The 26,589-nt window shown below is 37.5% G+C and overlaps 3 protein-coding genes and 1 long non-coding RNA gene across 9 annotated transcripts in view; 1 reads left to right on the top strand and 3 right to left on the bottom strand.

Moving 5' to 3' along the window:
• The window catches only part of LOC100004591 (uncharacterized), a 26,648-nt gene extending 20,311 nt beyond the window's left edge, over positions 1–6,337 (bottom strand). Inside the window, exons 1-2 of the mRNA XM_087245491.1 lie at positions 6,193–6,337; positions 548–733 (exon numbers count right to left, since the gene is read on the bottom strand). The gene's annotated coding sequence lies outside the window, so the exon portion shown is untranslated. The remainder of the gene's footprint in view (positions 1–547; positions 734–6,192) is intronic.
• On the top strand, positions 2,593–10,151 carry bri3 (brain protein I3). Of its 4 annotated transcripts, XR_015479336.1 has the most exons (5): positions 2,630–3,080; positions 6,195–6,318; positions 7,555–8,903; positions 9,043–9,223; positions 9,369–10,146. XR_015479336.1 is itself a non-coding variant. In NM_001200039.1 (4 exon segments), coding segments are annotated over 3 exon segments (393 nt in total). In that variant the 5' UTR covers positions 2,593–2,944; the 3' UTR covers positions 7,688–9,223; positions 9,369–10,151.
• A 1,070-nt stretch (positions 10,152–11,221) lies between these two features.
• baiap2l1b (BAR/IMD domain containing adaptor protein 2 like 1b) overlaps positions 11,222–26,589 on the bottom strand; it is a 109,810-nt gene continuing 94,442 nt past the window's right edge. For 2 of the 3 annotated variants that reach the window (XR_015479825.1, XM_087242682.1), the window contains exons 12-14: positions 22,292–22,460; positions 12,882–12,922; positions 11,222–12,193 (exon numbers count right to left, since the gene is read on the bottom strand). Coding sequence is in view for 2 of the 3 variants with exons in the window: in XM_087242682.1 (XP_087098808.1) it covers positions 12,121–12,193; positions 12,882–12,922; positions 22,292–22,460 (283 nt within the window). In the remaining variant the exon portion in view is untranslated. 3 annotated transcript variants of the gene reach the window in all.
• Positions 17,676–19,260, bottom strand: LOC148679728 (uncharacterized). Its single transcript, XR_015941977.1, has 3 exons — positions 18,731–19,260; positions 18,371–18,665; positions 17,676–18,044 (listed from the first exon to the last, which is right to left on the bottom strand). It is a non-coding gene; the product is annotated as an uncharacterized LOC148679728 (long non-coding RNA).

Genomic DNA, 26,589 nt, shown 5'->3' on the forward strand with positions numbered 1-26,589 from the left:
TTTACACTAATGCTGCTCTGTCTCTGTGTGGATAAGGGAAAACAGAGGCTGTTTCTCAATATGCGTTCTTCAGCGGTCTTGCGTCCTCGTGTTCTCGTGAAACGTCATCATCAGCTGCCTAAGTTCAGTTCCAATACTCAAGACCGCAAGTACGGAGGACGCGTGAAACTTCCCGGATGTGATCTTGATATCGAGGACGCACCGATGCAGACTTGAGCACCAAACTCGCTCTGGAAGTCCCAGAAGTCATTGCGACTGGAGGTGGGAAGCGCAGCATTTTATTTAGATTTATTATTAAAGTTCAGAGATATCACTTATTTACCTCAGGAGTTTCCCTAAATGAAACGGTGAATATAAACATTACCATGAACATCTAAATAAAGGAATAAACACATTAAGAGTGTTTGTTTGCTGAAATTCGTATTAAAATCTGTTTTATTTATATTGTGCAACATATATTTATAATGTTTTTATGCATAGTATATATTCTGAAAAGGGGAAAAACAATAAATCATTGTATGAAGGCTGTAATGTTTAAATAATTTACCATTTAAAACACGTGAAGGTCATGTGACCATCAGGAAGACCGCAGCATTTCAATTCTCAAAGGACGCGTTCTCTGCCCTCGCGGTCTCCTGAGTTCGTTCTTCTGAGGACACCCGGCCAGACCGGTCTCCACAAGAACACAAGTCCGTTCTCTGCATTCTTGGAATTGAGAAACAGCCAATGACATCTGAAAAGGGAGGCAGGGCTGCTGAGATTCACTACCTGATTGGGGCTTTTGTGTCATTGCGTGTTCTTTCTTTATTCGTCAAGACCCTAACACAAAACTCAGTCAAACTCAGTTCCAAAAGGGCCGCAGCTCTGCACAGTTTAGTTCCAATCCTAATTAAACACACCTGATCAAACTAATTGAGTCCTTCAGGCTTGTTTGAAACCTACAGGTGTGTTGGAGCAGGGTTGGAACTAAACTGTGCAGGGCTGCGGCCCTCCAGGAATTGAGTTTGACACCCCTGCTCTAACACATGGCTTTAACGCTACCAGAAGACAGCAGACCAGCCTTCACTGGAAACAACAACATGGACACAGAAATGGGAGCGTTTTTGCACTATTGTCTGTTTTAGGCGCTATTGTGCAGTTATTCATTTGTTATGTTTAGTAACAACTCAACCTCGTCGTCTGTCCACAAAAATACCGCGTTCATTGTTCAACCGGCATTTGTTGACTAACAATAACCAAATGCCGGGCGTTACACATCCTTCCTGTTTATACTAGAATGCGCATGCCCAGAGTGCGCGAATGGTCACGTGATATACACGTTTTTGGTGGCGTAGTGTGGACGCAGATATGTTCAGAAACGCTAGTGTGGACACGGATCGTTTTTGATCCAAAACGCCGTTTTAGAACTAAAACGCAGTTGTGTAAATGGGGCCAAAGAGAACAAAATCGTCACTTCCTGATTATCTGGTGCCAAAAATCAACAGTAAAAACTGAATTTGCTGTAGTAGAAAAAGCTGCGTGAATCATGTCTTCATTTAATAAATGACTTTCACCTCAGATGGCAATCCTGGCAAATCCAGGTGGTACATGAGAAAAGGCGTGAGACGCGGAGTAATATTATATTATATATATAATTAGAATGACTAAAACAACATTTCAGATGCATTACAGTTACAGTGTGCTCAGCCTGCTGGTTTGTCCATTCACACACATTTTCATCATCACACGATCTCTTATAACAAAATCACATGACCTTTTTGTAATGCACACACTGTAATTTGTTTGGTAAAAGTGTTTCCATCGTAGTTCATGCGCATCTTTTCTTATTGAATTAAAAGTTTATCCTCATCAGTTATGCGCATATGTTTGTATGAGCATTTTCAAAATGTATGCATTTTGGTGTTTCCATCAACCTTTTTTTATGCACACATGAACACAGCTACTATCCCTTACCCCTTTTAACAAGATGTCAAATAAGTCTCTGATGTCAATACAGTGTGTAGTGAAGTTTGAGCTCAAAATAGCACACTAATATTGTTTTATAACTCTCTGAAACTGAGCCTTTCAGGCTTTGATCCGAATTGTGGCTTTTGCTGACTTGCATTAAATGCAAATGAGATTGTGCTCTTTTCAGAAGAGGGCGGAGCTACATGTCTGTGCGTTGGCATTGTGGCAGATTTAAAAACAAGACTATGCTAATGAGGGGAACTAGTGGGCGGGGCTTTCCCCCTCTGATAACATCATAGAACGGGAGCATGTCAAATTAAAGTTTTTCTGCAGACTGTTTTTATCAAAAAAAATTAAATATTATGTATGAATTGTTGACATTAGAAGCTGTTTACATTTACACACTGTTGCCACACATCCATTTAAACTACTTATAAAAATGACTTGCATAATAGGCCAAGTATATTTAATAAAAAAAAAATACTATGGATACTGGTGACTAAAAGTTTTCAAGATGTTTTCAGTATATTTTACTTTGTGTTCGACAGAATAAATAAACTCATATGTGGTGTTTGTGACAATTAAAAAAAGAGGACATTATGACAAAAATGTTTGTTTTTGTGTGAACTGTCCCTTTAAGACGCCCTCTCCCTCTTCCGTCTCGTCACATGACCCGAGTCTTGTGACAGTGCAGCGAGCAGGAAAAACGTCGTTTTCACTTTGACACAGTTTCCAGATTCAGATTTCTCTCTTAAAAACCGAGAGAAATCCAGGAAAGCTCGCTATGGCGCGTCTTTAGGACACACTCACGGCTTTTATAACCATTCCCGCGTTTCTGTCGCGGATGCTTTAGTGGAGCGGCAGTGAAGTCGCATGGGGAGACTGGAGGAACTTTCTCATCTTTGTTTTGGTTTTTGTTTTGCGTTTGTCCGCGTTAAAGAAGCTCTCGGAGATTGTATGTTAGTTTGGTGAAGTACGCAGGACGCCTCAGACAGATATGGACACCAAACCTCTACTCCAGGACAGACCTCCAGCCTACAACACTGTCCCGAGCGCCTACGACTACGGTTCGATCCCCGCGGCCGGAGCACCCGCGGCGGGCTTCCAGCCTCCGGCCCCGCCGCCCTACCAAGGTGAGTGATATGGGTGTAAAGTTGGTTTTATATTCGCACATTTGGTTACATTTTACATTATCCCCAACCCTTGTGTGCTGTTGAGCATGTTTTCGGCCAATCTGGGATGATTTTGAGGCTTAATTATTGGACAGAAATATTCTCTGTTTCAACAAATGAGATGATTTTTGGCGACAAATCTTATTTAGACAGATATTTCGGGAAAATGCGTTGGAATTTTTTTGAAAAACTCAACAATACACTCTGGGTAACTTTACTACGGTTCACTATTGAGGTAAAGTTGGTTTTATATTCGCACATTCATTCAGTGACAACTTTCCTTCATTGTTTACCATGGTACATCGAATATTCGGTTTGAAATTGTAAGTATGATTTGAAAACAACATTAGCACTATTTGATTGTGACCAATGTACCTTAGCAGTCATTGGATGCTAATATAATTTCACTATTTAGAGGTTGCAAAGAATACTTGTCTGAAATTATAATATTAGGAGAAAGTCCAAATGTGTAATTATAAAACCAACTTTACCTCAATCCCTTTCGTTATGTTGGAGGCTGTTTTAGCCCCATTGACGTCCATTATGATGACAATTTTAATTGCAAGGCCATGACAGCATTTAACCATGCATTCTTGATTGTTGCTGGTTTTCCCAGTTGGGAAGAGGTCAAAATTGGTCTTTTTTAATTAATATTAGTTTTTTTTTTATTTTACTCTTGATAATCAGTTCTAGTGCAAAAAAAAGCTTAGATTCTGGCTCTTAAATGGAGTATAGTGTGTGTGTTTGGGGTAAAGTTGTTTTTTTTATCCACACATTTGTTTACATTTTACATGATCCCCAATCCTTGTGTGCTGTCGAGGATGTTTTTGTCCAATTTGAGGTGATTTTAAGGCTTAATTTGGACAGAAATATTCTCTTTTTCAGCAAATGGGATGATTTTTGGTGACAAATCTTATTAAAGACACATATTTTGGGAAAATGCTTTGGAATTTTTCTTTATGAGCACTTTTGGAAGTCTATAAAAGCTGCTCTGCATTTCTTATTTCGGCCGATTTCAACAATTATAAACAACATAAAGCAGAAACATTTTGATCTTCTGATAGAGATTCCTGTGTATAAGAACCACTTCCTGCCTTCCATCTGAATTGCGTGCGTCATCAATGACGTCATTTGAAAACAACCTATAGTGCAGCGCTATTTCAGATCAATACAGTGTTTTAATCCATATATGAATGAATCAACTGAGTGATTCATTGATTCATTCAAAAAAAGATAATTTCTGAGTCTGCAATATCTTGCTTTGGGAAAAAAAACTAATTTTATATATAGTGTCAATGCAGTTCTTGGTTTATTTTGAAATAGAAATGACAAAAAGTACTCATCTGATCTTATGATTCACTAGAAAGAATCAACTCTGTGAAGTTTGGAGACTGAACAAACAATCAGCCAAATGATACCAGGTCTCGACTCTTTTCATTCTCAGATTAGCACAATCTGGCTTTCTGTACTGCTGACTTGGTAATCAATCTAGAAAACCCAAGTCAGATGACAACTTGTAAAACTCGTCCATTCAGGTTGTGCAAGAGGCTCCTGGTCACATTCTTGCTTTTTATTTTTTATTGATTTAAAAAGAAGCGTATAGTGTGTATAAAAGCTCATAGTTTTGAAATTTTACGTCTGATTCTGTGACAACCAGAAATCAGTAATGAGTTTAGATAAATTGGCAGCACTTTACACGAATCTGAGTTAGATAAAGGGCACTGAAAGTAAACTATTCCCTTTAAAACTACTCTGTTGATCTGTAAAAGTGCCTCAGAAGCTTTAAAGGGCACCTCTTATGCAGAAATCACATTTATAAGGGGTTTAAAACACAGTTGTGTGGCAGCAGTGTGTGATTTATAACCAGTTTCTTATGGAAAAAAAGAATTAAATCTGTTACAATCAGACTTGATGAATGAAACACTTTGATTGACATTCTCCCTTTGTATGATGTCATCAGAGGGGAAAAGCCCCGCCCACTAGTGTCCATCTCTCCCTCATTAGACTTGTTTTTGAATCTGCCACTGCTGACACACAGGCATTTGAAGCCCCGCCCTCTTAAAAAGAGCACAATCTCATTTGCATTTAAAGCGACAGTCACCAAAACACCACAATTAGGATCAAAACCTGGAAGGGTCAGTTTTAGAGAGGTATAAATCATTATCAGTGTGCTATTTTGAGCTGAAACTTCACTTCACACACTCACCAGAGACTTATTTTACAGAATAGGTGCCCTTTAATGTTAGTTAATGTATTTACTAACACAAACAATATGTTTATTACAGTATTTACAGTAGTTGGTGTTAGTTAACTAAAATACAGTCGTTTATTGTTAGCTTATGTTAACTCACGGTGCACCACTGTTAACAAGCATTGATGATTGGATGTTAATAACGCATTATTGAATGTTGAAATATGATTATTAAATGCTCATGTTCATTATTGGTTCATGTTACTCTATAAACTAACGAATGCAACCTTATTGTAAAGTGTGACAGATAAGCATTTGAAGTACCGGGGAAATGATAATCCACTATTGATTTAGTACTGTGTTTTGCACCAGGCTGTTTCTAGTTTAATGTGTAGTTTGGTAAGTTTGAAGTCCACTGACCATAAATGCACTGACCGCAGAGTCACGTACACACTTAGGTTGGATTATTTAATCATTAACTAATGTAATATTTACTGATTTTCTAGTGGGAATAGTTCACTTTTAGGATAAGTTTAAAGAGTATTGTACATCTAGAATATTACAGATGTTAATAACTCATGTTAATATGAATTAAAAACGTATTATAACTTGCATTTACAGGAAATACAGTTGTTTATCTTAAGATTGCCTTTCTTGGCTTATGTATGTAGGACTTCAAGGGATAGTTCATCCAAATATTAAAGCTCTGTCTTCATTTACTCTCCCTTTATTTGTCTTAAACCTTTGTTAAACACACAATAAGATATTTTGAAGAATGTTAGAACCTGCTATGTAGATAATACAGTATATGGCAAATGCTGCGAGCCTGTTTCTACAGATGCCAGTGCAGAATGTGTGAATCTGATGTGTTGTTTGTCTTACAGGTTTCCCCGCGGCGGCATCAGGTTATCCAGCAGCTCCGGCTCCGGCTGCAGCTCAGCCAGCCTTCAGCACCTACACCATCGTCCAGCCCTCGGTAGTGGTGGTGGGGGGATGTCCAGCCTGCAGGTCAGCTTCGTACACGCACATTAGGGCTGCACGATATTTCAAATATCTGACATTGCGATGTTTTGTTTTGCTGATGTCTGAATATAACCTCATTATGTGATTTGAAGAGCTCCATTTGGAAAGATTTCATTCATTTAGATCGACTGGGGAATATATTAAATAGCATTTACACAAACATGAAAAATCAAGAGAAACATTAAAAAAAAAAATCTAATTGAGTTGAAATTATTACTTTTTTGCCAATAATTTATTTACATTAAAATACATTTGGTCCCACTTTATATTAAGTGGCCTTAACTAATATGTACTTACACAGTAATTAATAGTTCATTACAATGTACTTATTGTGTAAATACATGCATTTACTGTGTACTGATGCGTGATTAAATACATGCATGTAATTATATCTGTAGATAACTTTTGCGATTACATTTGTAAATACACTGATGACCATCCCTTACACCTAAACCCACCCTTAAACCTACCCATACCACCAAACCTGTCCATAACCCAACCTCTATCCCAACTCAAGAGCACCACAAGTGTTCTCAAATACATTATAACATAGTAAGTACATTGCATTTATTTTTTGAGGTAAGTACATAGTAGTTAAGGACACTTTATATAAAGTGGGACCATTGATTTTCTTTCTATTGCTACAGGCGTTGGAAAGTTCACCAACTACAAAATCAGTTTTATCACATCATTTTGGGTTTGCTGGTTTAAGGTGTTTTTTGCTTGTCCTGAGGTGATTTAAGATGATTCTTGTTAGACATGAGTTGGATTAAAGTTACAAACATACAAACAGAGTGAAATTCTCAGTCACAAAAGCTTAAAGTTTAGTTTGACAATAACACAACTTCCTGTTTGAGTGGACTGTCCCTTTAACAAACCACAGCTCAGCTGATTATGAGAAATGGAGAACTACAGGCTGCTGCTGTTTGAGAAACGGTTACAGCAGAGAGTGAGAATGACTTTGGTTTGGATCAGTCTGTTCAGTCTTATCCATTAGGTCGTGTTGTTCAACTTGGGCTGATGTAGTTTAACAACCCAAAGAAGCGGAGATCAGGCCTGACAAAACCAGATATATTTATACATCATGAAGAGCTAATGCAGCTTAATAACTCATACTGAGGGAAAACAATCAGGGATATTAATCTACTTAAAATAGCTGGTCAAGTTATTAAGTGACTTGTTAAATATGTGAGTAATTATCACATTGATTATGTTTTTCAGGGTTGGCGTGCTGGAGGACGACTTCACCTGTCTGGGCATCATGTGTGCCATCTTCTTCTTCCCGCTGGGCATCCTCTTCTGCCTGGCGCTGCGTCAGAGGAGATGCCCAAACTGCGGAGCCACCTTCGGCTAGAAGCGGACCAAACGCACGCCGTCTTTTAGAGCATCAGCATACGTTAATCACTGCACACCAATAATGCCAAACCGCGCTCATGTTAACCACTGTCATGATGAAGAAACCAGCCACAAACTCAAGATGATGATGATGATCGTGTTTTAGTAGTGCGGGGTAAACATTAATCACATCCAAAATTAAAGCTTGTGTTGACATAATATATATGAATTACATATATAAAGAGAAACAAGATCCAGGGGGTCGTATATTTACCAATAAGATGCTGTTATTACGATTGAATAAATAACAGTTTCTCATTATAGATGCATGCCTGTGTGTATTTATATACATACATAAACACACACACACACACACGTGTATGTCAAAACAAACGTATATTTCCGGATGTGATTAATCATTAATCTTTTCCCAGCACTAGTTTGTTTTATTTCCCGCTGATCCTCTGTAGATTTTTCAGTCATTGAATCACCAGTGCCTTTATGATGGCAGAGAACCGGCCGGGAAGAACATGCTGGACGCTTCATCTGCGCTTTTTTATTTGTATTTTAATTAAAGCATCACTCTTGACTATCATACGTTTCTGCAATCGTCAGTCTGTCTCGCTCCTCATCTTCTGTTTTGATCATTGTTTGTATATTATGGATCACTCGTAGACCATTGATGGGGTGTATGTTTATTTGATTTGTTGTAGGGGGCCATGTTTTCCTCAAGCTGCACCGATGTGATCAGTGTTAAAGAGACAGTTCACGCAAACAATGACATTTGTGAAACACCAGTTACTTATTCCAGAGAGCTCTATGAGCTTCTTAATCATGTTGAACATGAAAGAAGATATTTTGAAAAATGCTGGAAATCTGTAACCATTGTCTTCTATAGTATTTTTTTCCTACTATGGAAATCAATGATTACAGGTTTCCAACATTTTCAAAATATCTTCTATTGTGTTTAACAAAAGAAAGAAACTCAATTCTGTTGAACACAAAAGATACTTTAAAGTTTTTTTTTGAAAACCTGTAACCATTGACTTCAATATTATTTGTTTTTATTACTATAGAAGTCAATGGTTACAGGTTTCCAACATTTTTCAAAATATCGTCTATAGTGTTTAACAAAAGAAAGAAACTCATTCTGTTGAACATAAAAGACACTTTAAAGTTTTTTTGAAAACCTGTAACCATTAACTTCCATAGTACTTCTTTTTATTACTATGGAAGTCAATGGTTACAGGTTTCTAACATTCTTCAAAGTATCTTCTTTTGTGTTCAGCAAAAGAAAAACTAATTTTATTGCACACAAAAGTTGTCACATCTGTAACCATTGACTTCTATAATATATATTTTTTCTTACTATAGAAGTCAATGGTTACAAGTTTCCAACATTTTTCAAAATATTTTTTTATTGTGTTTAACAAAAATAAATAAATAAATAAATCATTCTGTTGAACATAAAAGATACTTTGAAAAATGTTGGAAACCTGTAACCATTGACTTCAATAGTATTTGTTTTTCCTACTATGGAAGTCAATGGTTACAGGTTTCCAACATTTTTCAAAATGTATTGTGTTCATGAGAAAACTCATTCTGTTGAACACAAAAGATACTTTGAAAACTGTTGGCGACCTGTAACCATTGACTTCAATAGCAGGAAAAATAAATACTATAGACGTTAATGGTTACAGGTTTTCAACATTCTTACTTCAGTTGAACACAGAAGATATTATGAAAAAACTCATTGTTGAACACAAGATACGTTGAAAAATGTTGGAAACCTGTAACCTTTGTCTTTAATAGTATTTATTTTTCCTACTATGAAAGGCAATTGTTGCAGGTTATCAACATTTTTCAAAATACCTTTGTTTGTGTCTAACTGAAGAAAGAAACTCATTCTGTTGAACACAAAAGATACTTTGAAAAGTGTAGGAAACCTGTAACCACTGACTTGGAAACGAGTAACCATTGTCTTCATTAGAATTATTTTTCTTGCTATAGAAAGTCAATGGTTACAGGTTTCCAACATTCTTCATTCAACATTGTATTTTGAAAAATGTTGAAACCTGTAACCATCGACTTCTAAAGTGTTTTTTCCTACTATGGAAGTCATTGGTTACAAATTTCCAACATTCTTCCAAGTATCTTTTTCGTGTCCAACAGAAGAAATAAACTCAAATGTTTTGTATCCACTTGAAATGAGTAAATGTTGAGTATTTTTGGGTGAACTGTGTCTTTAAATGAGTTGTGTTTCAGCAATACACACGGTGCTGTAAATGAAATCCTCCTGTATTTGCTGTTTGACAATGGAAACGCTCTCCTTCCAGTGACCGACAATCAGTCTGCTTTATTCCTCATGTTTATTCTGCTTTGTGTTATTGGTCATGTGCCGTACTCAATAGCCACGCTCTTATGATCAGTTTTTTTTGTACACATTGAGAGAGATTGTAAATAAATTCTACTAGTGTCGCTAATGTCTGTGCGTCTGTTTATTTAGACATCGCTCAGCTTCCTGCTTCAGTGAAACTTCCTTAAAATGAGGATGTGAAGTCACTAAATACTTAATCTGAACACCAAGAGTTCTGCTAAATAGCAGGACACATATTTAGCAGAGTTTTCTCTTTACAGGTGAAAACCCTACACGAGGTTAAAGTTTGGTTGTGGTGCTAACATGTTCACACTCGGTGCAATAGTTCATTCGATACAAACAAACTGAATAAACAAAGAGCACTGCTCGCTCACTTACCAAATCTGTAGAGACAGGACAATCACCAGCAACTAGAGCCGCGTCTTTATTAAGAGGAGACGAGCAGCGAATCCGGATCTCAGCGTTTGCAGATGAGAACAGCTCTCAGGTAAACAATAATCCTCCTTAGACACGTAAGTTATTGTTGTGGAGCGTCGCGTACACTGTTAATCCACACGTGACTCCAGCTGAGCTCTCACAGAGAGAAAATGAAAACAAAACTTCACTGCAGCAAACTATAAAAGCAACACTTCACGCTTGTTTTGCCAACACAACATGGCGTCTCTGTCGTCTAAACACTGTGACAGTAATGAATATTAATGAAGTTGCACAATAGAGCGCGCTGATTGGTTTGAACCAAGCCTTACTCATGCATTAATGCAGCACACTGTAAGGTGTAATAAGACACACTCTGGCACAGACGTCCAGTCTGCACGCTGGAATACACGCTATTATGTCATGACCGTGACGCAGCTTCAAAAATTTGCTTCAAACCGGAAGTACGAATTTGCTTGAAATAACGCAAAAACAACCAATTTACACTTTTTAGTGAAATATAGGTGTCCTAATAGTGTTTATAGCAGTGTGGGACACAAATACCACTGTCAACAGCTCAAACACATGTGTTCTGGTGTTTCGTGACCCTTTAAGCCCATAATCAGTACCTGAGGGTGATCGTTGTCATGGTAGTTTACGCTGTTGTTTTGTTGCGTAGCATTTGTCATGTGTTATGATGGCACGCCGTGTGTTGTTCAGACACGGTGTTATTGTACATATATATAAAAAAAAAACTGACAATTTTAAAAAGTTCAGATCACACATTTATTCTCTTCTGTATTTACAAAATGATACACTAAAAGCGCAACTACCTGATCTGTAGGACTAAATGCATATTCATAATCATTCCCTCAATAGATTCCTCTCTCTCTCTCTCTCTCTCTCTCTATACACACACAATGCAACAAAGCGTGTTTCTTACTTAGAGATTTTGTCTTGTTTCCAGTCCAAGTACCTACAAACTCCTAAATTAGGAAGCATTTTCTAGAAAAAGCAAGATTATGTAAGCAACAAGCCAACAACAAATAATAAATCATGATTATTAGTCCCGCTTTACAATAAGGCTGGATTAGCTAACAGTTCTTGAACAGCATTGACTGATCATACTTCAGCATGTGCTCATGCATTATTACCATCTGAAGTCTTGCTTGTTAACATGAGTTGATTTGCATTAACAACGATCAATAATCACTGTAGTAAGTGTTTTGCTCATTGTTTGTCCACTATAGTAAATACATGAACTATTATTAACTAATACAACCTTAAAACAAGCTGAATAATCCGCTAATGGGGGAAATAAAATAATCAGACTTTAAGATTATTACTGATGCATTATTCAGCTTGTTTTAAGTAAAAAGCCACCGCATTTTGACTCATTATTACTAAAAACAAGACTATATTTTAGCTTTTTCTCCAAAATGCTTCTTGATTTCAGAGTTTTAGATAGTTTTAATAGAACTAAGACCAAAACTCTCAGTGAGAAGAGCATTTCTGCAGTGTAAATATAAATCTGTAGAAATATATGAAGCAGAGAGAGAGAGAGGGAGGTGAAGGGTTAAAAGTGACTCACATAAATAGTGTTGTGCATGTGTGTGTGTGTGTGTGTGTGTGTGTGTGTGTGTGACTGTACTGAATGACGGTCAGATGATCGGGGCTGATCTGTCATTGGTGACTGTGGGCCGGAGTTTGACCGTGGCGAATGGATTTCCTCCCCTACAAGATAACCAAACACACACAAACACACACAACGACACTTTATTTAGATTTGATTTGTATTTTTCAAGGCGGCGGCGTCGTCATGCTTTGCTTTAGCCATTATTGTTAGCACTTTGGTTAAATTTGTAATTGAACAATACTGTGACTTTTACACTTTAGATTGACTTTCACATCATCATATAAAAGTCTGAACGCATCATTTTCACAAGATGCTACACACACACACACACACACACACGACTACTTTATTTGGAGTGACTAATAGTAATTAAAGCAACACAAAATCCAAATAATCCCAAAGAGCCTGTTGTGTTTCACAGTACAAGCGGTGTGCAGATGAACACACTGACTGAATATCTCTAACAGGACATTATTAATAAACTCCAATCACCTCTGCACAAAACAACAACAACAATAATAAACAAATGTCTGCAATTTAAGGATTGAGATGACATTGTCTATTTGTGTACAGGCTTTCTTACTGAGTCGCACAATTTCAGAGCATCTGCTAATGGTTGATATTTAAGCATCATTTCTGAATAGCAGACAGACACACACACACACACACACACACACACACACACACACACACACACACACACACACACACACACACACAGACACACACACACACACACACACACACACTATGTACAGAAAACACACAGTTAGCTTTAACACTCACCCTAGGAGTGGATGTTTTGGCAGGCCGTTTGACTGTGGACCCTACAGGAAATAAAGAGCAGAACACACACACACACATTTACACAGCGGACACGATTACACACACTTAAAACACCGCAAAACAAACACAATCTCATATTTAAACCCCTTCACTGTGTGTTGTTAAAATGTTCAGCTTAAATGGACGCCAATATTCAATAATTTGCAGCACAGATTTAAGCTGGGTCTCATTTTACAGACGTCAGAGTGTACACGGCAGAAGATGTAATGTAAATGCTATTTTTTTATGTTGCTTTAACTTATGTTCATAAGTGAATCAGGTTTCATCTGATTTCGATTAGTTATACAAACTTTAGTAATCAATTAAATCAAAAGCAGTCAGTTTGGTTGATGCAAGTTGAGATGACTGGAAAAATGGATTTGATTCAACTAAAATAATTGAAGGCAGCAGGACTTTCTTTACAGCGTAGCTCAAATGAAACAAAAGGTTGATATCAGGGACATAAAATTAAGATTATGAAAATAATTAAACAGTAAATGCATATTTTTATTAGATTACATAACATATGTATTTTACAAAACCAGTTGTAGCTTAAATTCAACAGAAAGCCTGATCTATATCTGAGCTTTCAGTGAGATTTGTTTGGGCGCAGTTCCAAACATTACCACCAGGTGACCATAAAAGGTCGCCCCCGATTTTTGTGTATGTTTTGAGGAATATAAACCTTATCTTTTAATACTTTTTACATTATTTGTACAGTAGACATACAATCTAAAGTATTACAGAAAGTTTAGTGGTATTTGATTTGAATTTCGCCTCTAAATATATATATGTATATATATATAAAATTGTTTACATGTGGATTGCTGTAGCAAAGTAATGCTTTATGAGGGGTATCCTTGTCAGAAATTAATAAATAACTGCTGCTCAGTGATATCTTTCAAAAATCAGTCATCAGATATGGAAACTAGACATTTTAAGCTTTAAAATGATATACAGTTTGTCATGATTGCTTCATGTTTAGACTGTAATATTGTGGTGTAAAAATGTCTCATGGTGAAGGGTGACAGTAAATGTGTTTAATCAATTACTCTTCCTACATAAAACAACACTGTGGTAAAATATGCTATATTTATATATATGATAGCTTAAATGTGACAAAACATAAAGCTAAATATCTGAACTAATTATATTCCAAATGTAAAGTTTTGAGCTTTTAGTGAGATTTGTTTGGGCGCAGTTCTAAACACGACCACCAGGTGGCCATATAAGGGCGTCCCTGGTTTTAGTGTATGTTTTGAGGAATATGAACCGTGTCTTCTCATACTTTTTAAATTGGATGTGTTGAGATTTAAAAGAAATGTAAAAGTCACATTTTACTCATGATGTACTCAGCGTTTCCAAACCTTTATGAGTTTGCTGCTTCTGTTAAATGCAAAAGAAGATATTTTGAAGAATGTTAGTAATCCAAAGCTATTGACTTCCAGAGAAGGGAAAAACAAATGCTATGAAGGTCAGTGGTCAGAGGTTTCTAACAATCTTTTGAACACTGTAATTTGTGTTAAAAACAGACACAAGGGGAGTAAAATGACAGAGATTAAATCATTCCAGAATCCAGGATAAACTCTGCCTGTAACATAAACAGAGAGTGCAGGTTTCTCCACTAGAGGGCAGCAGCACACAGACAGCAGAGGCCACTGCACTGAGCTAGCAGACTATCATCTAGTGGACACCAAGTAGACACCATCTAGTGCAAATCCTCAAGTGGACCGCATCTAGTGGACGCCATTAGTGAAAACCATCTAAAGGAAATCATCAAGTGAACATTATGAAGTGTACACTATTTACTGGACACAATCTAGAGGAAATCACCAGGTGGACACCATATAGTGGAAATCCCCTAGTGAACCCCATCTAGTGAACATCATCTAGTGGACACCATTAGTGAAAACCATCCAGTGAACACCATCTAGTGGAAATCATCCAGTGGACACCATATAGTGTAAATCACCTAGTGGACCCCATCTAGTGCAAATCATCTAGTGGACACCATTAGTGAAAACCATTTAGTGAACACCATCTAGTGAACACCATCTAGTGGAAATCCTCTAGTGAACCCCATCTAGTGAACATCATCTAGTGGACACCATTAGTGAAAACCATCCAGTGAACACCATCTAGTGGAAATCATCCAGTGTACACCATATAGTGTAAATCACCTAGTGGACCCCATCTAGTGCAAATCATCTAGTGGACACCATTAGTGAAAACCATTTAGTGAACACCATCTAGTGGAAATCATCAAGTGAAGACCATCTAGTGGAAATCATCAAGTGAAAATCATCTAGTGGACACCATCTAGTGAACACCATGTAGTGGAAATCATCAAGTGAAGACCATCTAGTGGAAATCATCAAGTGAAAATCATCTAGTGGACATCATCTAGTGGAAATCATCTAGTGGACACCATCTAGTGAACACCATGTAGTTGAAATCATCAAGTGAAGACCATCTAGTGGAAATCATCAAGTGAAAATCATCTAGTGGACATCATCTAGTGAACACCATCTAGTGGAAATCATCTAGTGGACACCATCTAGTGAACACCATCTAGTGGAAATCATCAAGTGAAGACCATCTAGTGGAAATCATCTAGTGAAAATTATCTAGTGAACACCATCTAGTGAACACCATCTAGTGGAAATCATCTAGTGAACATCATCTAGTGGACATCATCTAGTGGAAACCATTAGGGAAAACAATCTAGTGAACACCATCTAGTGACCATCATCTGGTGGACCTCATCTAGTGGACACCATTAGTGAAAACTATCTTGTGGAAACCATCTAGATAACACCATCTAGTGGACACCATCTAGTGGAAATCATCTAGTGGACTTCATCTAGTGGACATCCTCTAGTGGACACCATTAGTGAAAACTATTTAGTGGAAATCATCTAGATAACACCATCAGTGAACACCATCTAGTGAAAATCATCTAAAGGAAATCATCCAGTGAACATCATTAAGTGGACACTATCTAGTGTAAATCATCAAGTGTAAATCATCTAGAGAAAATCACCAGGTGAACACTATCTAGTGTAAAGCATCAAGTGTAAATCATCTAGTGGACACCATTAGTGAAAACCATCTAGTGAACACCATCTCGTGAAAATTACCTAGTGTACCCTATCTAGTGGAAATGGTCTAGTGAACACCATATAGTTTAACTAATCTAATGAACATCATCTTGTGGACACCATTTAGTGGAAATCATCTAGTGGACACCATGTAGTGGACACCATTTAGTGGAAATCATCTAGTGGACACTATCTAGTGGCTAGATAATTAGTTTATTGTGCTAATAGTCTTAGTCATCAGCTTGTAATGTAGACTGAAGAGTGACTGCATGTTTCAGTGTTGTGTTTGTGCATGGAGCTGATATTGATCAGTCTGCAGGCTCTGTTCTGACCCATCAGGTTCATCAGCAAGACTCGTTTCTAAGATGCGCATCTGCTCTCTGTCAGTCTTTCTCATTCATGCACACAGAAAAGCAGGCAGGGAGCATTTTTTCCCACAATGCCTTTACCTGTGAGTGCTCAACTTCCTCCAATGTTAAAGCTCAATGACTCTCAAAATCAAAAGACATTTAAAATAGTATTGTAGTCAACTACACTATATTCATTTATTTACTTATTTTCTGTTAAATGATGTTATTTTACTTTGAAATAAACACTTTATTAGGTACACCGTACTAGTACAGAGTTAAACTCTCTTTGCCTGGAAATATTCCTCAGAGATTTTGCTCCATATTGACATGATAGCATCACACAGTTGCTGCAGATTTGTTAGCTGCACATCCATGATGCCAATCTCCCGTTCCACCACATCCCAAAGCTGCTCTATTGGATTGAGCTCTGGTGGCTGTGGAGGCCATTTGAGTACAGTGAACTCATCGTCATGTTCAAGAAACCAGTCTGAGATGATTGAGCTTTATGGATCTTTGTGCTTTGTGGATCTGACGGTTTCAGGTTGAACCCGCAGTGGAAAGCTTGAGTCATGACCCGGATGTGTGTGTGTAAGTGTGTTCATTTTGTGTGGATGTGTGTGTCTGCGTGTTTGTGTGTGAGTGTAGGATTCAGTGAGTGTTGAATATTGCAGAGAGAGCAGCAGTATCCTCTTCCACAGGTGAACACCGACTCACAAATCAGGGACAAATACCATCAGTCATAAGTTAAGTGTACATGTGTGTGTGTGTGTGTGTGTGTGTGTTTTCACAGCAAAACAACGCATGAAACAGCAGATATTTGCCATTAAGTTAGAGAAATGTCGCCCCAAATCAAGTCATTTTAGGCTGCAATGATCAAAACAGAAACCCCTGAGCATAACCCTATAAACACTGTGATAATGCAGAACCCCCTGAGCTGCGGGACCCCCTGTGCTGTCAGTGAAATGCAGGATCTGATGGGAATAAGCACAGTCCTCTGATTTACATGCACTGGCAGGCGAGTGTCACCAGCCGCAGTGTGTTTGCATGCATGCAAATAATGTGGACTAGCATGCTTTAGGATCCTGTCACGTTAGAGACGCCACACACACTCACTGCAGACACTTTATCAGGTACACACAGCTAAAGCAAATCAACAGCAAAGATGCTTTTGTTACGCAAGTGTTTGAGTTTGTAATAAACGTGTATCCTCCTCTGTTGTGCACATGCGGTATTCTTTATGAGCATTTTCTAAATCTTGGTGTTTCCACTGAAGTCGGCATGAAAGTAAAGTTTCTTCTTTTTTTCTCCTGTTATAATGTTCATCTGATTCAAACGGTTTCTGAAATGAAAAGAAAAATGTAGGGTGGTGCAGATTGACAACAAAATGTTTGCTAAAACATTACTGTCCACGGGTATCACCATTGGTATACTCGGAATATTGTCAGATGGAGATGATGACGAGAATGAGGAGCTACATTTTACAGATGGAATCATGTTTCCAATGAAGGCAGGTCAGAAACCAGACCTGCACTGATAGACCCGCCCTAAAGGAATAATAGCTCCTCCCTAAAGCACAGATATCCCTGCTCTAAAAAACTGATAGTCCCCTCCTAAAGGACTGACAGCTCCGCCCCCTAAAGGACTGATAGCTCCGCCCTAAAGGACTGACAGCTCTGCCCTAAAGGACTGACAGCTCCACCCTAAAGGATGGACAGCTCCGCCCTAATGGATGGACAGCTCCGCCCTAAAAGACTGACAGCTCCACCCTAAAGGATGGACAGCTCCGCCCTAATGGATGGACAGCTCCGCCCTAAAAGACTGATAGCTCCGCCCTAAAGGACTGACAGCTCTGCCCTAAAGGATGGACAGCTCCGCCCTAATGGATGGACAGCTCCGCCCTAAAAGACTGACAGCTCCACCCTAAAGGATGGACAGCTCCGCCCTAATGGATGGACAGCTCCGCCCTAAAGGACTGACAGCTCTGCCCTAAAGAACTGACAGCTCCGCCCTAAAGAACTGACAGCTCCGCCCTAAAAGACTGACAGCTCCGCCCTAATGGATGGACAGCTCCGCCCTAAAGGACTGACAGCTCCGCCCTAAAGGACTGACAGCTCCGCCCTAAAGAACTGACAGCTACGCCCTAAAAGACTGACAGCTCCACCCTAAAGGATGGATAGCTCCGCCCTAAAGGACAGACAGCTCCGCCCTAATGGATTGACAGCTCTGCCCTAAAGGACTGACAGCTCCACTCTAAAAGACTGACAGCTCCGCCCTAAAGGACTGACAGCTCCGCCCTAAAGGACTGACAGCTCCGCCCTAAAGAACTGACAGCTCCGCCCTAAAAGACTGACAGCTCCACCCTAAAGGATGGATAGCTCCGCCCCAAAGGACAGACAGCTCCGCCCTAATGGATGGACAGCTCTGCCCTAAAGGACTGACAGCTCCACTCTAAAAGACTGACAGCTCCGCCCTAAAGGACTGACAGCTCCGCCCTAAAGGACTGACAGCTCCGCCCTAAAGAACTGACAGCTCCGTCCTAAAAGACTGACAGCTCCACCCTAAAGGATGGACAGCTCCGCCCTAAAGGACGAACAGCTCCGCACTAATGGATGGACAGCTCCGCCTTAAAGGACTGACAGCTCCGCCCTAAAGGACTGACAGCTCCGCCCTAAAGGACTGACAGCTCCGTCCTAAAAGACTGACAGCTCCGCCCTAAAGGATGGACAGCTCCGCCCTAAAGGACGGACAGCTCCGCACTAATGGATGGACAGCTCCGCCTTAAAAGACGAACAGCTCTGCCCGAAAGGGCTGACAGCTCCGCCCTAAAGGACTGACAGCTCCAACCAAAGAACTGACAGCCCCGCCCTAAAAGACTGACAGCTCCACCCTTAAAGGCCGATTCCATGTAATCCATATGAGGGGGGAGGGGAGGTTACAGTCTTTGATTAAAGATTATGAGGGCTAATTCATTTTTACAGAATAATGAAGTGCACAGATACATCGTTTAGAACAAGCACTGCTACAAAAATATAAAAATAAGAAAAGACTACATTTTGATTTCGTGCCAACTGTTCCAGAATTTGCATAAAAAAGGTGGATGGAAACATAACTTGGCATAGTGACATTTCCCAAAATCCAGGAAGAATAAACGCCGGAGATGGCAAATAATTTCATTCATAATTTTAGCCATGGTGACATTTTCACCACAGAACTGCAGACTCCTGGATATTTCCTCTTTTTTTGGACCATTAAAAGCATAAAGCAACTCAAACCGGTTTGCAACATGTAAAAGAAAAGTAAATCACAGAATTTTCAGTTTTTTTTAGTGAACTACCCCTTTAATTACTGTACAACTAAGAGTCTCGAGGTAAACCGTAGTGTGCACTTAGAAGTGAACACAGCATATGTTAGCATTTCAGACCAAAAGCAAACACTAGATTTCAGTGATAGCCTGCAGTCTCTGAGGTGACAGCAGTTTATGTGAGCAGTTTGGATTTAGCCCTCAATCCTCTTTAACGTCACCCTGATCCTCTGATCCACTCAGACACAAGCACTGCAACCATGTACGCGTCACTGCACGGCCTACACACACTCACTGTGACACACTTATACACATATCATGAGCGTTCACTGACCCCAAGCGCAGACACACTCAACAAACACAGCAGATCCTGCGCTTAATGGCATTTACAGCTTAAATAACCTTTCTTTCTAGGAATGCACCAAATATCGGCAGCCATATCGGTTTCTACTGATAAATGCCTGGTTTTTATTGTGCTGCTATTTTATTTTATTGGGTGGAAACATGCAAATGATGCAGCTTTTAAAATAAAATCTGAAGACTCAATATTTATCAGCCTGTATATCGGTTATTAAAGCAAGAGTTATCGGTTATCGGTTCAAATTTCTATATCAGTTCAACTTTGCTTTTGTAGTCATTTATTTGTTTATTGTGAAAAACATACAATTGATGCAGTTTTTAATTTAAAATGTGAAGAAAGATATTTCAATTTCATATTTATCAGCTTGTATATCAACTATACATAAATATAAAGAAATGGTGTGGCTTATCAGTGAAGTATAAAGAAAATTGTCAAACAGCCAAAATATTCATATCAAAGCAACTCTGCTTCAAAAAAATAAATAAATAAATAAAAATGAATGCAAATGATGCTGTTTTTAAAATGAAATTTGAAGACTCGTATTTATCAGATTGTATATCAATCACCTGCTAATAATTGTAAAGAAAAGGATATCGTTATTAGTCAAATATTAAGAAAACGGTCATATTGCCAAAATTTCCGTATCAGTGCAATTCTGCTTTAAAAAAAAAGAAAGAATGATATTTATAAAATATAATCTATAGGCTCAAATTAATTAGAATGTATATTGATCATATGCTTATAATTATAAAGATATCGGTTATTAGTCAAATATTTTTAAAAAATGGCCATGATTTCCATAGCAGTGCAACTTTGCTTTAAAAAAAAATAAAAAAAAATAAATGCAATTTATGCAGTTTTAAAAGTAAAATCTGAAGACTGTTATCCACTTATCAATATGAAGAGTTATCGGTTATCGGTCAAACAGCCCAAAATTCCATCTCGGAGCAATTGTGCAAAATAAAATATGAATAAATGCAATTTATTAATGATTAAATTGCAATCTAAACACTTTTATTTTTGCAGACTGTATATCGGTCATCTGCTAAAAAATATTAAGATATCGGTTATCGATCAAATATCAAGAAAATTATCAAACAGCAAAATTTCTATTTCAGTGCAACTCTGCTTTTAAAACAAAAATACACATAAATGCAATTGATGCAGTTTTAAAATCAAATGTGAAGACTACTATTTATCAGACTGTATATCGGTTATCTGCTTATAATTGTTAAGAAATGGTATCGGTTATTGGTGAAATAAAATCATCAAACAACCAAAATGTAATAAATAAAATATAAATAAATGCAATTTATTCATGATTAAATTGCGATTTGAACACTGATATTTTAGCAGACTGTATATCGGTCATCTGCTTAAATATAAAGATATCGGTTATCAATCAAATATAAGAAAACTGTCGAATGGCCAACATTTACGTATTGGTTAAACTTTGATTTTTATTTTTTGTGAAAAACATACTATTTAGGCAGTTTTTTAAATATTAAATTATAAAAATAAGTAGTAAATTATTAATTTACTCATTATTATCTACTTAAAAATATAAAGAAAGAATATTGGTTATCTGTCAAATATCAAAAAAATTATGCAATTATGCAAAATAAAATAAAAATAAATGCAATTTATTAATTATTAAATTCCAATCTTAACAAATTTGCTCAGAAATATAAAGATACCGGTTAAATATAAAGAAAATGTCAAATGGCCTAAATGTCCATATCGGTTAAACTTTCTATATTCATAATAATAATAATAATAATATTAATATTAATAATAATAATAGCAATAGCAAAAAAATAGTATTAGTATTAATAACAACAACAACAACAACAACAATAATAATAATAGTAAAAAATAAATAATATTAATAATAATAATAATAATAATAATAATAATAACAATAATAGTAATAGTAAAAATAAATAATAATAATAATAATAATAATAATAATAAATAAATAAATAAATAATGCAATTTATGTTGTAGTAAAGTAAAATGTATGATATATCGGTTATCTGCTATTTCAATTTTTATCTGCTATATTTTTTAAAGATAACAATACTATTGATGTCTGCCCATAGAAAACTGATGACTATGATTGCCATATGTTCTGAAATATTACTTACACCTCTTAAACACACTCTAGTGAAAATAAATGTGACTTTGTTTTGAGCCAAATACAACACAACTCGTCTCCATGTTGCTAAATAAAGCAGTGAATAAAGCTGGACACTGACCGAGTTCTCCAATGACGGGGTGTAAGTCTGCGTCAGGCTCTTGGTGGAGTTCCTCCTGACCGGTGAATCTCCATAATCTGCTGGAGGAAGAACCATCCTGTCCTCCGCTGGCTCCTGCTGCATCAGATTAGCCACGCTTTTACTGCGCATCGGAGGAAGTCCAACCATACTGCAAACAATCAATCACATCAGCATCAAAACACTCGTCACGTCATTGATTTACATTGCATAAGAACAGATTTACTAAGCAGTACACCAAAGAAATAAGTCAATGTTAAAAGCTGAGGGTAGAAAGAACGGAAACAATCACATCAGCATCAAAACACTCGTCACATCATTGATTCGCTTTGCATTTTAACAGGTTTATCAGCCAGAATACTGAAGAAATGATGCAATGTTAAAAGCTTTGGCTGCTATGAAAGGAAATCTCTGTTTAATTCAGATTAAGCGCAGTAAGATTCACTTTCCACAACCTTTCCAAAGACTCATCCAGTCACTTAGAAGAAGTGAATTGTTCTTGTTGGTTTAACTGTGCAGATGAATACTATACAATGCTCAGCATATATGAGGACCTCCCTTACAAATCCCTCATTTAAATATATAATCTATATCTGCATCTATGTAATCTATATCTATTAATCTTAATCTATATTTGTGCTTATATACAACAGTTCTGTCTGGCTCTTGAATCTGATTGGCTGATAGCCGTGGGACATGCTGCAATATCAGCACTCGTCCAGCCTCTTCACTCTTGTGTATTACTCCGCCCACACAGAGTGACAGCAGATCAATAAACTCACTAGTTTGACAAATATTGCAGCTGTTGGACAACATCATGTACTTCTAAGGCCTTTTTTTAGTGGACAATGTAGTTGTTTAGATTGCAACTATGCAGTTTATTTATGAGGATAGTGCCTATTTTGAAATATTTCTGAGGGACGGTGCATCGGCATCCATCAGCCTGTCAAAGACGGTGACCGTTCCTTCACAAGATGGTGACAAAGATTGCATAATAAGCCCTTAGGGGAGAATAAAACTGTGCAAATTTCGAACTACAGCTGATCAAAACATTATTAAACAGGTGAGTGACATTCTAAGTCGATCTCCCTCTCTTGTACGATGCAGTGCTCTATTTATACCATAGTAATTGTAGTGTATTGAGTGTGAGATGAGACTCTCATATCAGGAATGTGTGTATTTTGTGTTGGCCACTCTTTGTATAACCCTGAGTTTGGTTGGCCATCTGTTTGTCTTCAATGAGTCTCTTGTTTTCGTTACTGCAGACTAATTTAGCAAACAGAAAGAAAGAAGAAATGCCCGCATGTGTTTAGTGGTTTTTCTTATCGCAAACACAACAGTAATCTGCTAGTGTTTGCTTTGGCTTTTTCAGGGTTAATTATTGTGATCTCCCGATAGTAACAGAGAAATACTGAGAAATCTCTGTAGACTGATGACATTTCATTTCAATTTCATTCAGCCTTATAATCTTTAAGATGGGAGCAAAGTCAGCTGTTTTGTCATCACATTAGACATTTGGCTAGAGAATCATTCAAACACTAGCTCTAATGTGAGGTTGGTGAAGTAGCAGCAGTTTCTGCTGTTCTGACGTCAGCTGCAGATGTGAATGAATGGTGGAAGAAAGTAGTTCCTCTTGGGTTTTGAGAGACTTACTTTTTTTAAAAACACGATTATGCCGTCGAACTGTTGTATAAACACAATATCACACGATATGGCTGTATAGTGTCACTAGTGGGACACTAACGTCCCATTCACATGGGGCGTCAGCTTCAATGCTTCCCATTCACTTTGAATGGGTAACGTGAGGCAGTATTGTAGCTTCAGAGGCGTTGCTCGCTCAACTTTTCAAGCGCCGACGGAAGCGTTAGCCAATCAGATCTCAGACAGTGGCCTATTGCTGACTAAATTCATTGGCTGACGCTGCTATGACGATCGCGTCAGCCCCAAATTCAGACACGCCCTCTGTCAAGCGTTGACGCTGAATCCCCGTGTGAATGCGATGTAAGAAGCAATGCACGCCTCCAACCAGTGCCGATATAGAGCCATATGGCACTGCTACAAGTGTGATATTGCTCATATATACATTAGATTAGTCAGTTCTGAAGCCAAATATGAAGCTTATCTTACGAAATAGCAGAAGATAATAGTCCAATATGAGTACACCCAAATTAATTTGGTAGGAAAAAATATATATATATATTTTTTTTTTAAAGAGCAAAATTCAAGAAAAAAAAGTATAACATGTAGTTGAAATTTAGTAGTTTGTAAATAGTTTTTCCAATATTTCACAGGAATTTAAGAGTATAATCTTTCTATTTGTAAAGAAGGTTAAGTGACTGAAATGGTATTTTAATAAATATATCCGTTTAATGGACCCGTTTTATTCAAATGCACCAAAATATGACATATTCACATTCATATTTATATTAGAAATTAATAAAAATATTAATTTTCAAAATGGGATGTGTTCAGTTGTGTTGAGCACTGTTTTTCTAGATTAAGAACTGTCATTTGGTCTAAAAATGTCAATGCATTTTATATTTGATCCATTTCTATAACTTTTCAGGTCTGAAAATGACAATGAAATATGTTTAATATTTAAAGCCACCTGAATTATGAGCCTGTATATTATTTATTGTCTGTTTAACGGAGAGAAGATTTCCTCAGCAGATTTTAATAACTCATCTCTAATAGCTGATTTATTACTTTTTGCCATGATGACAGCACATTATATTAGACTAGATATTCTTCAAGACACTAGTGTTCAGCTTAAAGTGACATGTAAAGGCTTCACTAGGGTAATTAGGGTAAAGTTAGGGTAATTAGGCAAGTCATTGTATAACAGTGGTTTGTTCTGGAGACAATCCAACACTAATATTGCTGAAGGGGCGAATAATATTGACCTTAAAATGGCCTTAAAACTATTAAAAACTGCTTTAATTCTAGCCGAAATAAAACAAATAAGACTTTATCCAGAAGACAAAATATTATCAGACATACTGTGAACATTTCCTGCACCTGTTCAACATCATTTAGGAAATATTTTAAAAAGAAATGCACAGGAGGGTGAATAATTCTGACTTCACCTGTTTATGTATACGTTTTAGACTCTTAAGATGCTTTTTAGTTTGTTTGCAAGTGGCATAATAGCATCGGCCTGCACACCATTGTAATATCACCCCATCAAACACATCCATATCAGACCTGACTGTGCATAAACCGAGTGCTCTCAGTGTCTGCTGCAGCACAAAAGGCTTTTTGATCAGGCATTACCAGGGCAGCCCTCGGGGTCCAGGGAGATAGTATTACATTTAGCATCAGAAAGCGAAAAGTGTCGTGTTCGTGGAGCAGACGTTAGCAGAAGCAGAGCACACTTTAAACACATCACGAAAGAGCACAAGGGATTAAGACGTCTTATAAAGCAGCTCTCGGTCAGCCTGGGTGAAGACTATTACTAGAGTTACTCTCCACTGACCTAATGATGGAAAACATGCTGTTCTTATCTAGTTTGTGTCTTGTTTCTAGTATAACTCTTAAATTAAGAAGCATTTTCTGGACGAGTAAAACATATCATCTTGTTTTAAATAACAATACGCCAAAATTAAGTGATGTTTTTCTTTGAAACATGCAAAATAATCCGCCATTGGTAGATGTTTTTAGCTTGTTTTAAGAAAAAACTCACTTTATTTTGACTCATTATTTCTGAAAACAACACTATATGTTGTGCTCGTCAAGAAAATGCTGTCTAATTTAAGAGTTTTAAGATATTTGGACTAGAAACAAGACACAAACTAGATAAGAACAGCATGTTATTGGAGTAAATGATGTAAAATGTACAGATATCACTGTAATTTACTCTCATTTCAATCTCATTCATTTTCCTTCAGTTTAGTCCCTTGTTTATCAATGGTCACCACAGTGGAATGAACCGCCAACTAATCCAGCATATGTTTTATGCAGCGGATGCCCTTCCAGCCACAACCAAGTACAGTGAAACACCCATACACTCTCACATTTACACACACACTCATACACTACGGCCAATTTAGTTAATCATTTCCCCTATAGTGCATGTGTTTAGACTGTGGGGGAAACCGGAGCACCCGCAGGAAACCCACACCAACACGGGGAGCAACAACATGCAAACTCCACACAGAAATGCCTTCTGGTCCAGCCAGGACTGATACCAGCAACCTTCTGGCTGTGAGGCCACAGTGCTAACCACTGAGCCACCGTGCTGCTGAAATTGGGATGTTATAATGATAATAGGAAAGACTATT

This window comes from Danio rerio, chromosome 3 (genome assembly GCF_052040795.2).
Source record: "Danio rerio strain M-AB ecotype USA chromosome 3, GRCz13ab, whole genome shotgun sequence".
NCBI classification, from domain to species: Eukaryota; Metazoa; Chordata; class Actinopteri; order Cypriniformes; family Danionidae; genus Danio; species Danio rerio.

Coding starts and splice junctions, on each gene's coding strand:
- bri3 (XM_087241809.1), top strand. CDS start 2,945: ATGGACACCAAACCTCTACTCCAGGACAGACCTCCAGCCTACAACACT. Junction 3,081..6,194: donor GGCCCCGCCGCCCTACCAAG/GTGAGTGATATG, acceptor TTTGTCTTACAG/GTTTCCCCGCGGCGGCATCA. Junction 6,319..7,554: donor GGGGGATGTCCAGCCTGCAG/GTCAGCTTCGTA, acceptor TATGTTTTTCAG/GGTTGGCGTGCTGGAGGACG.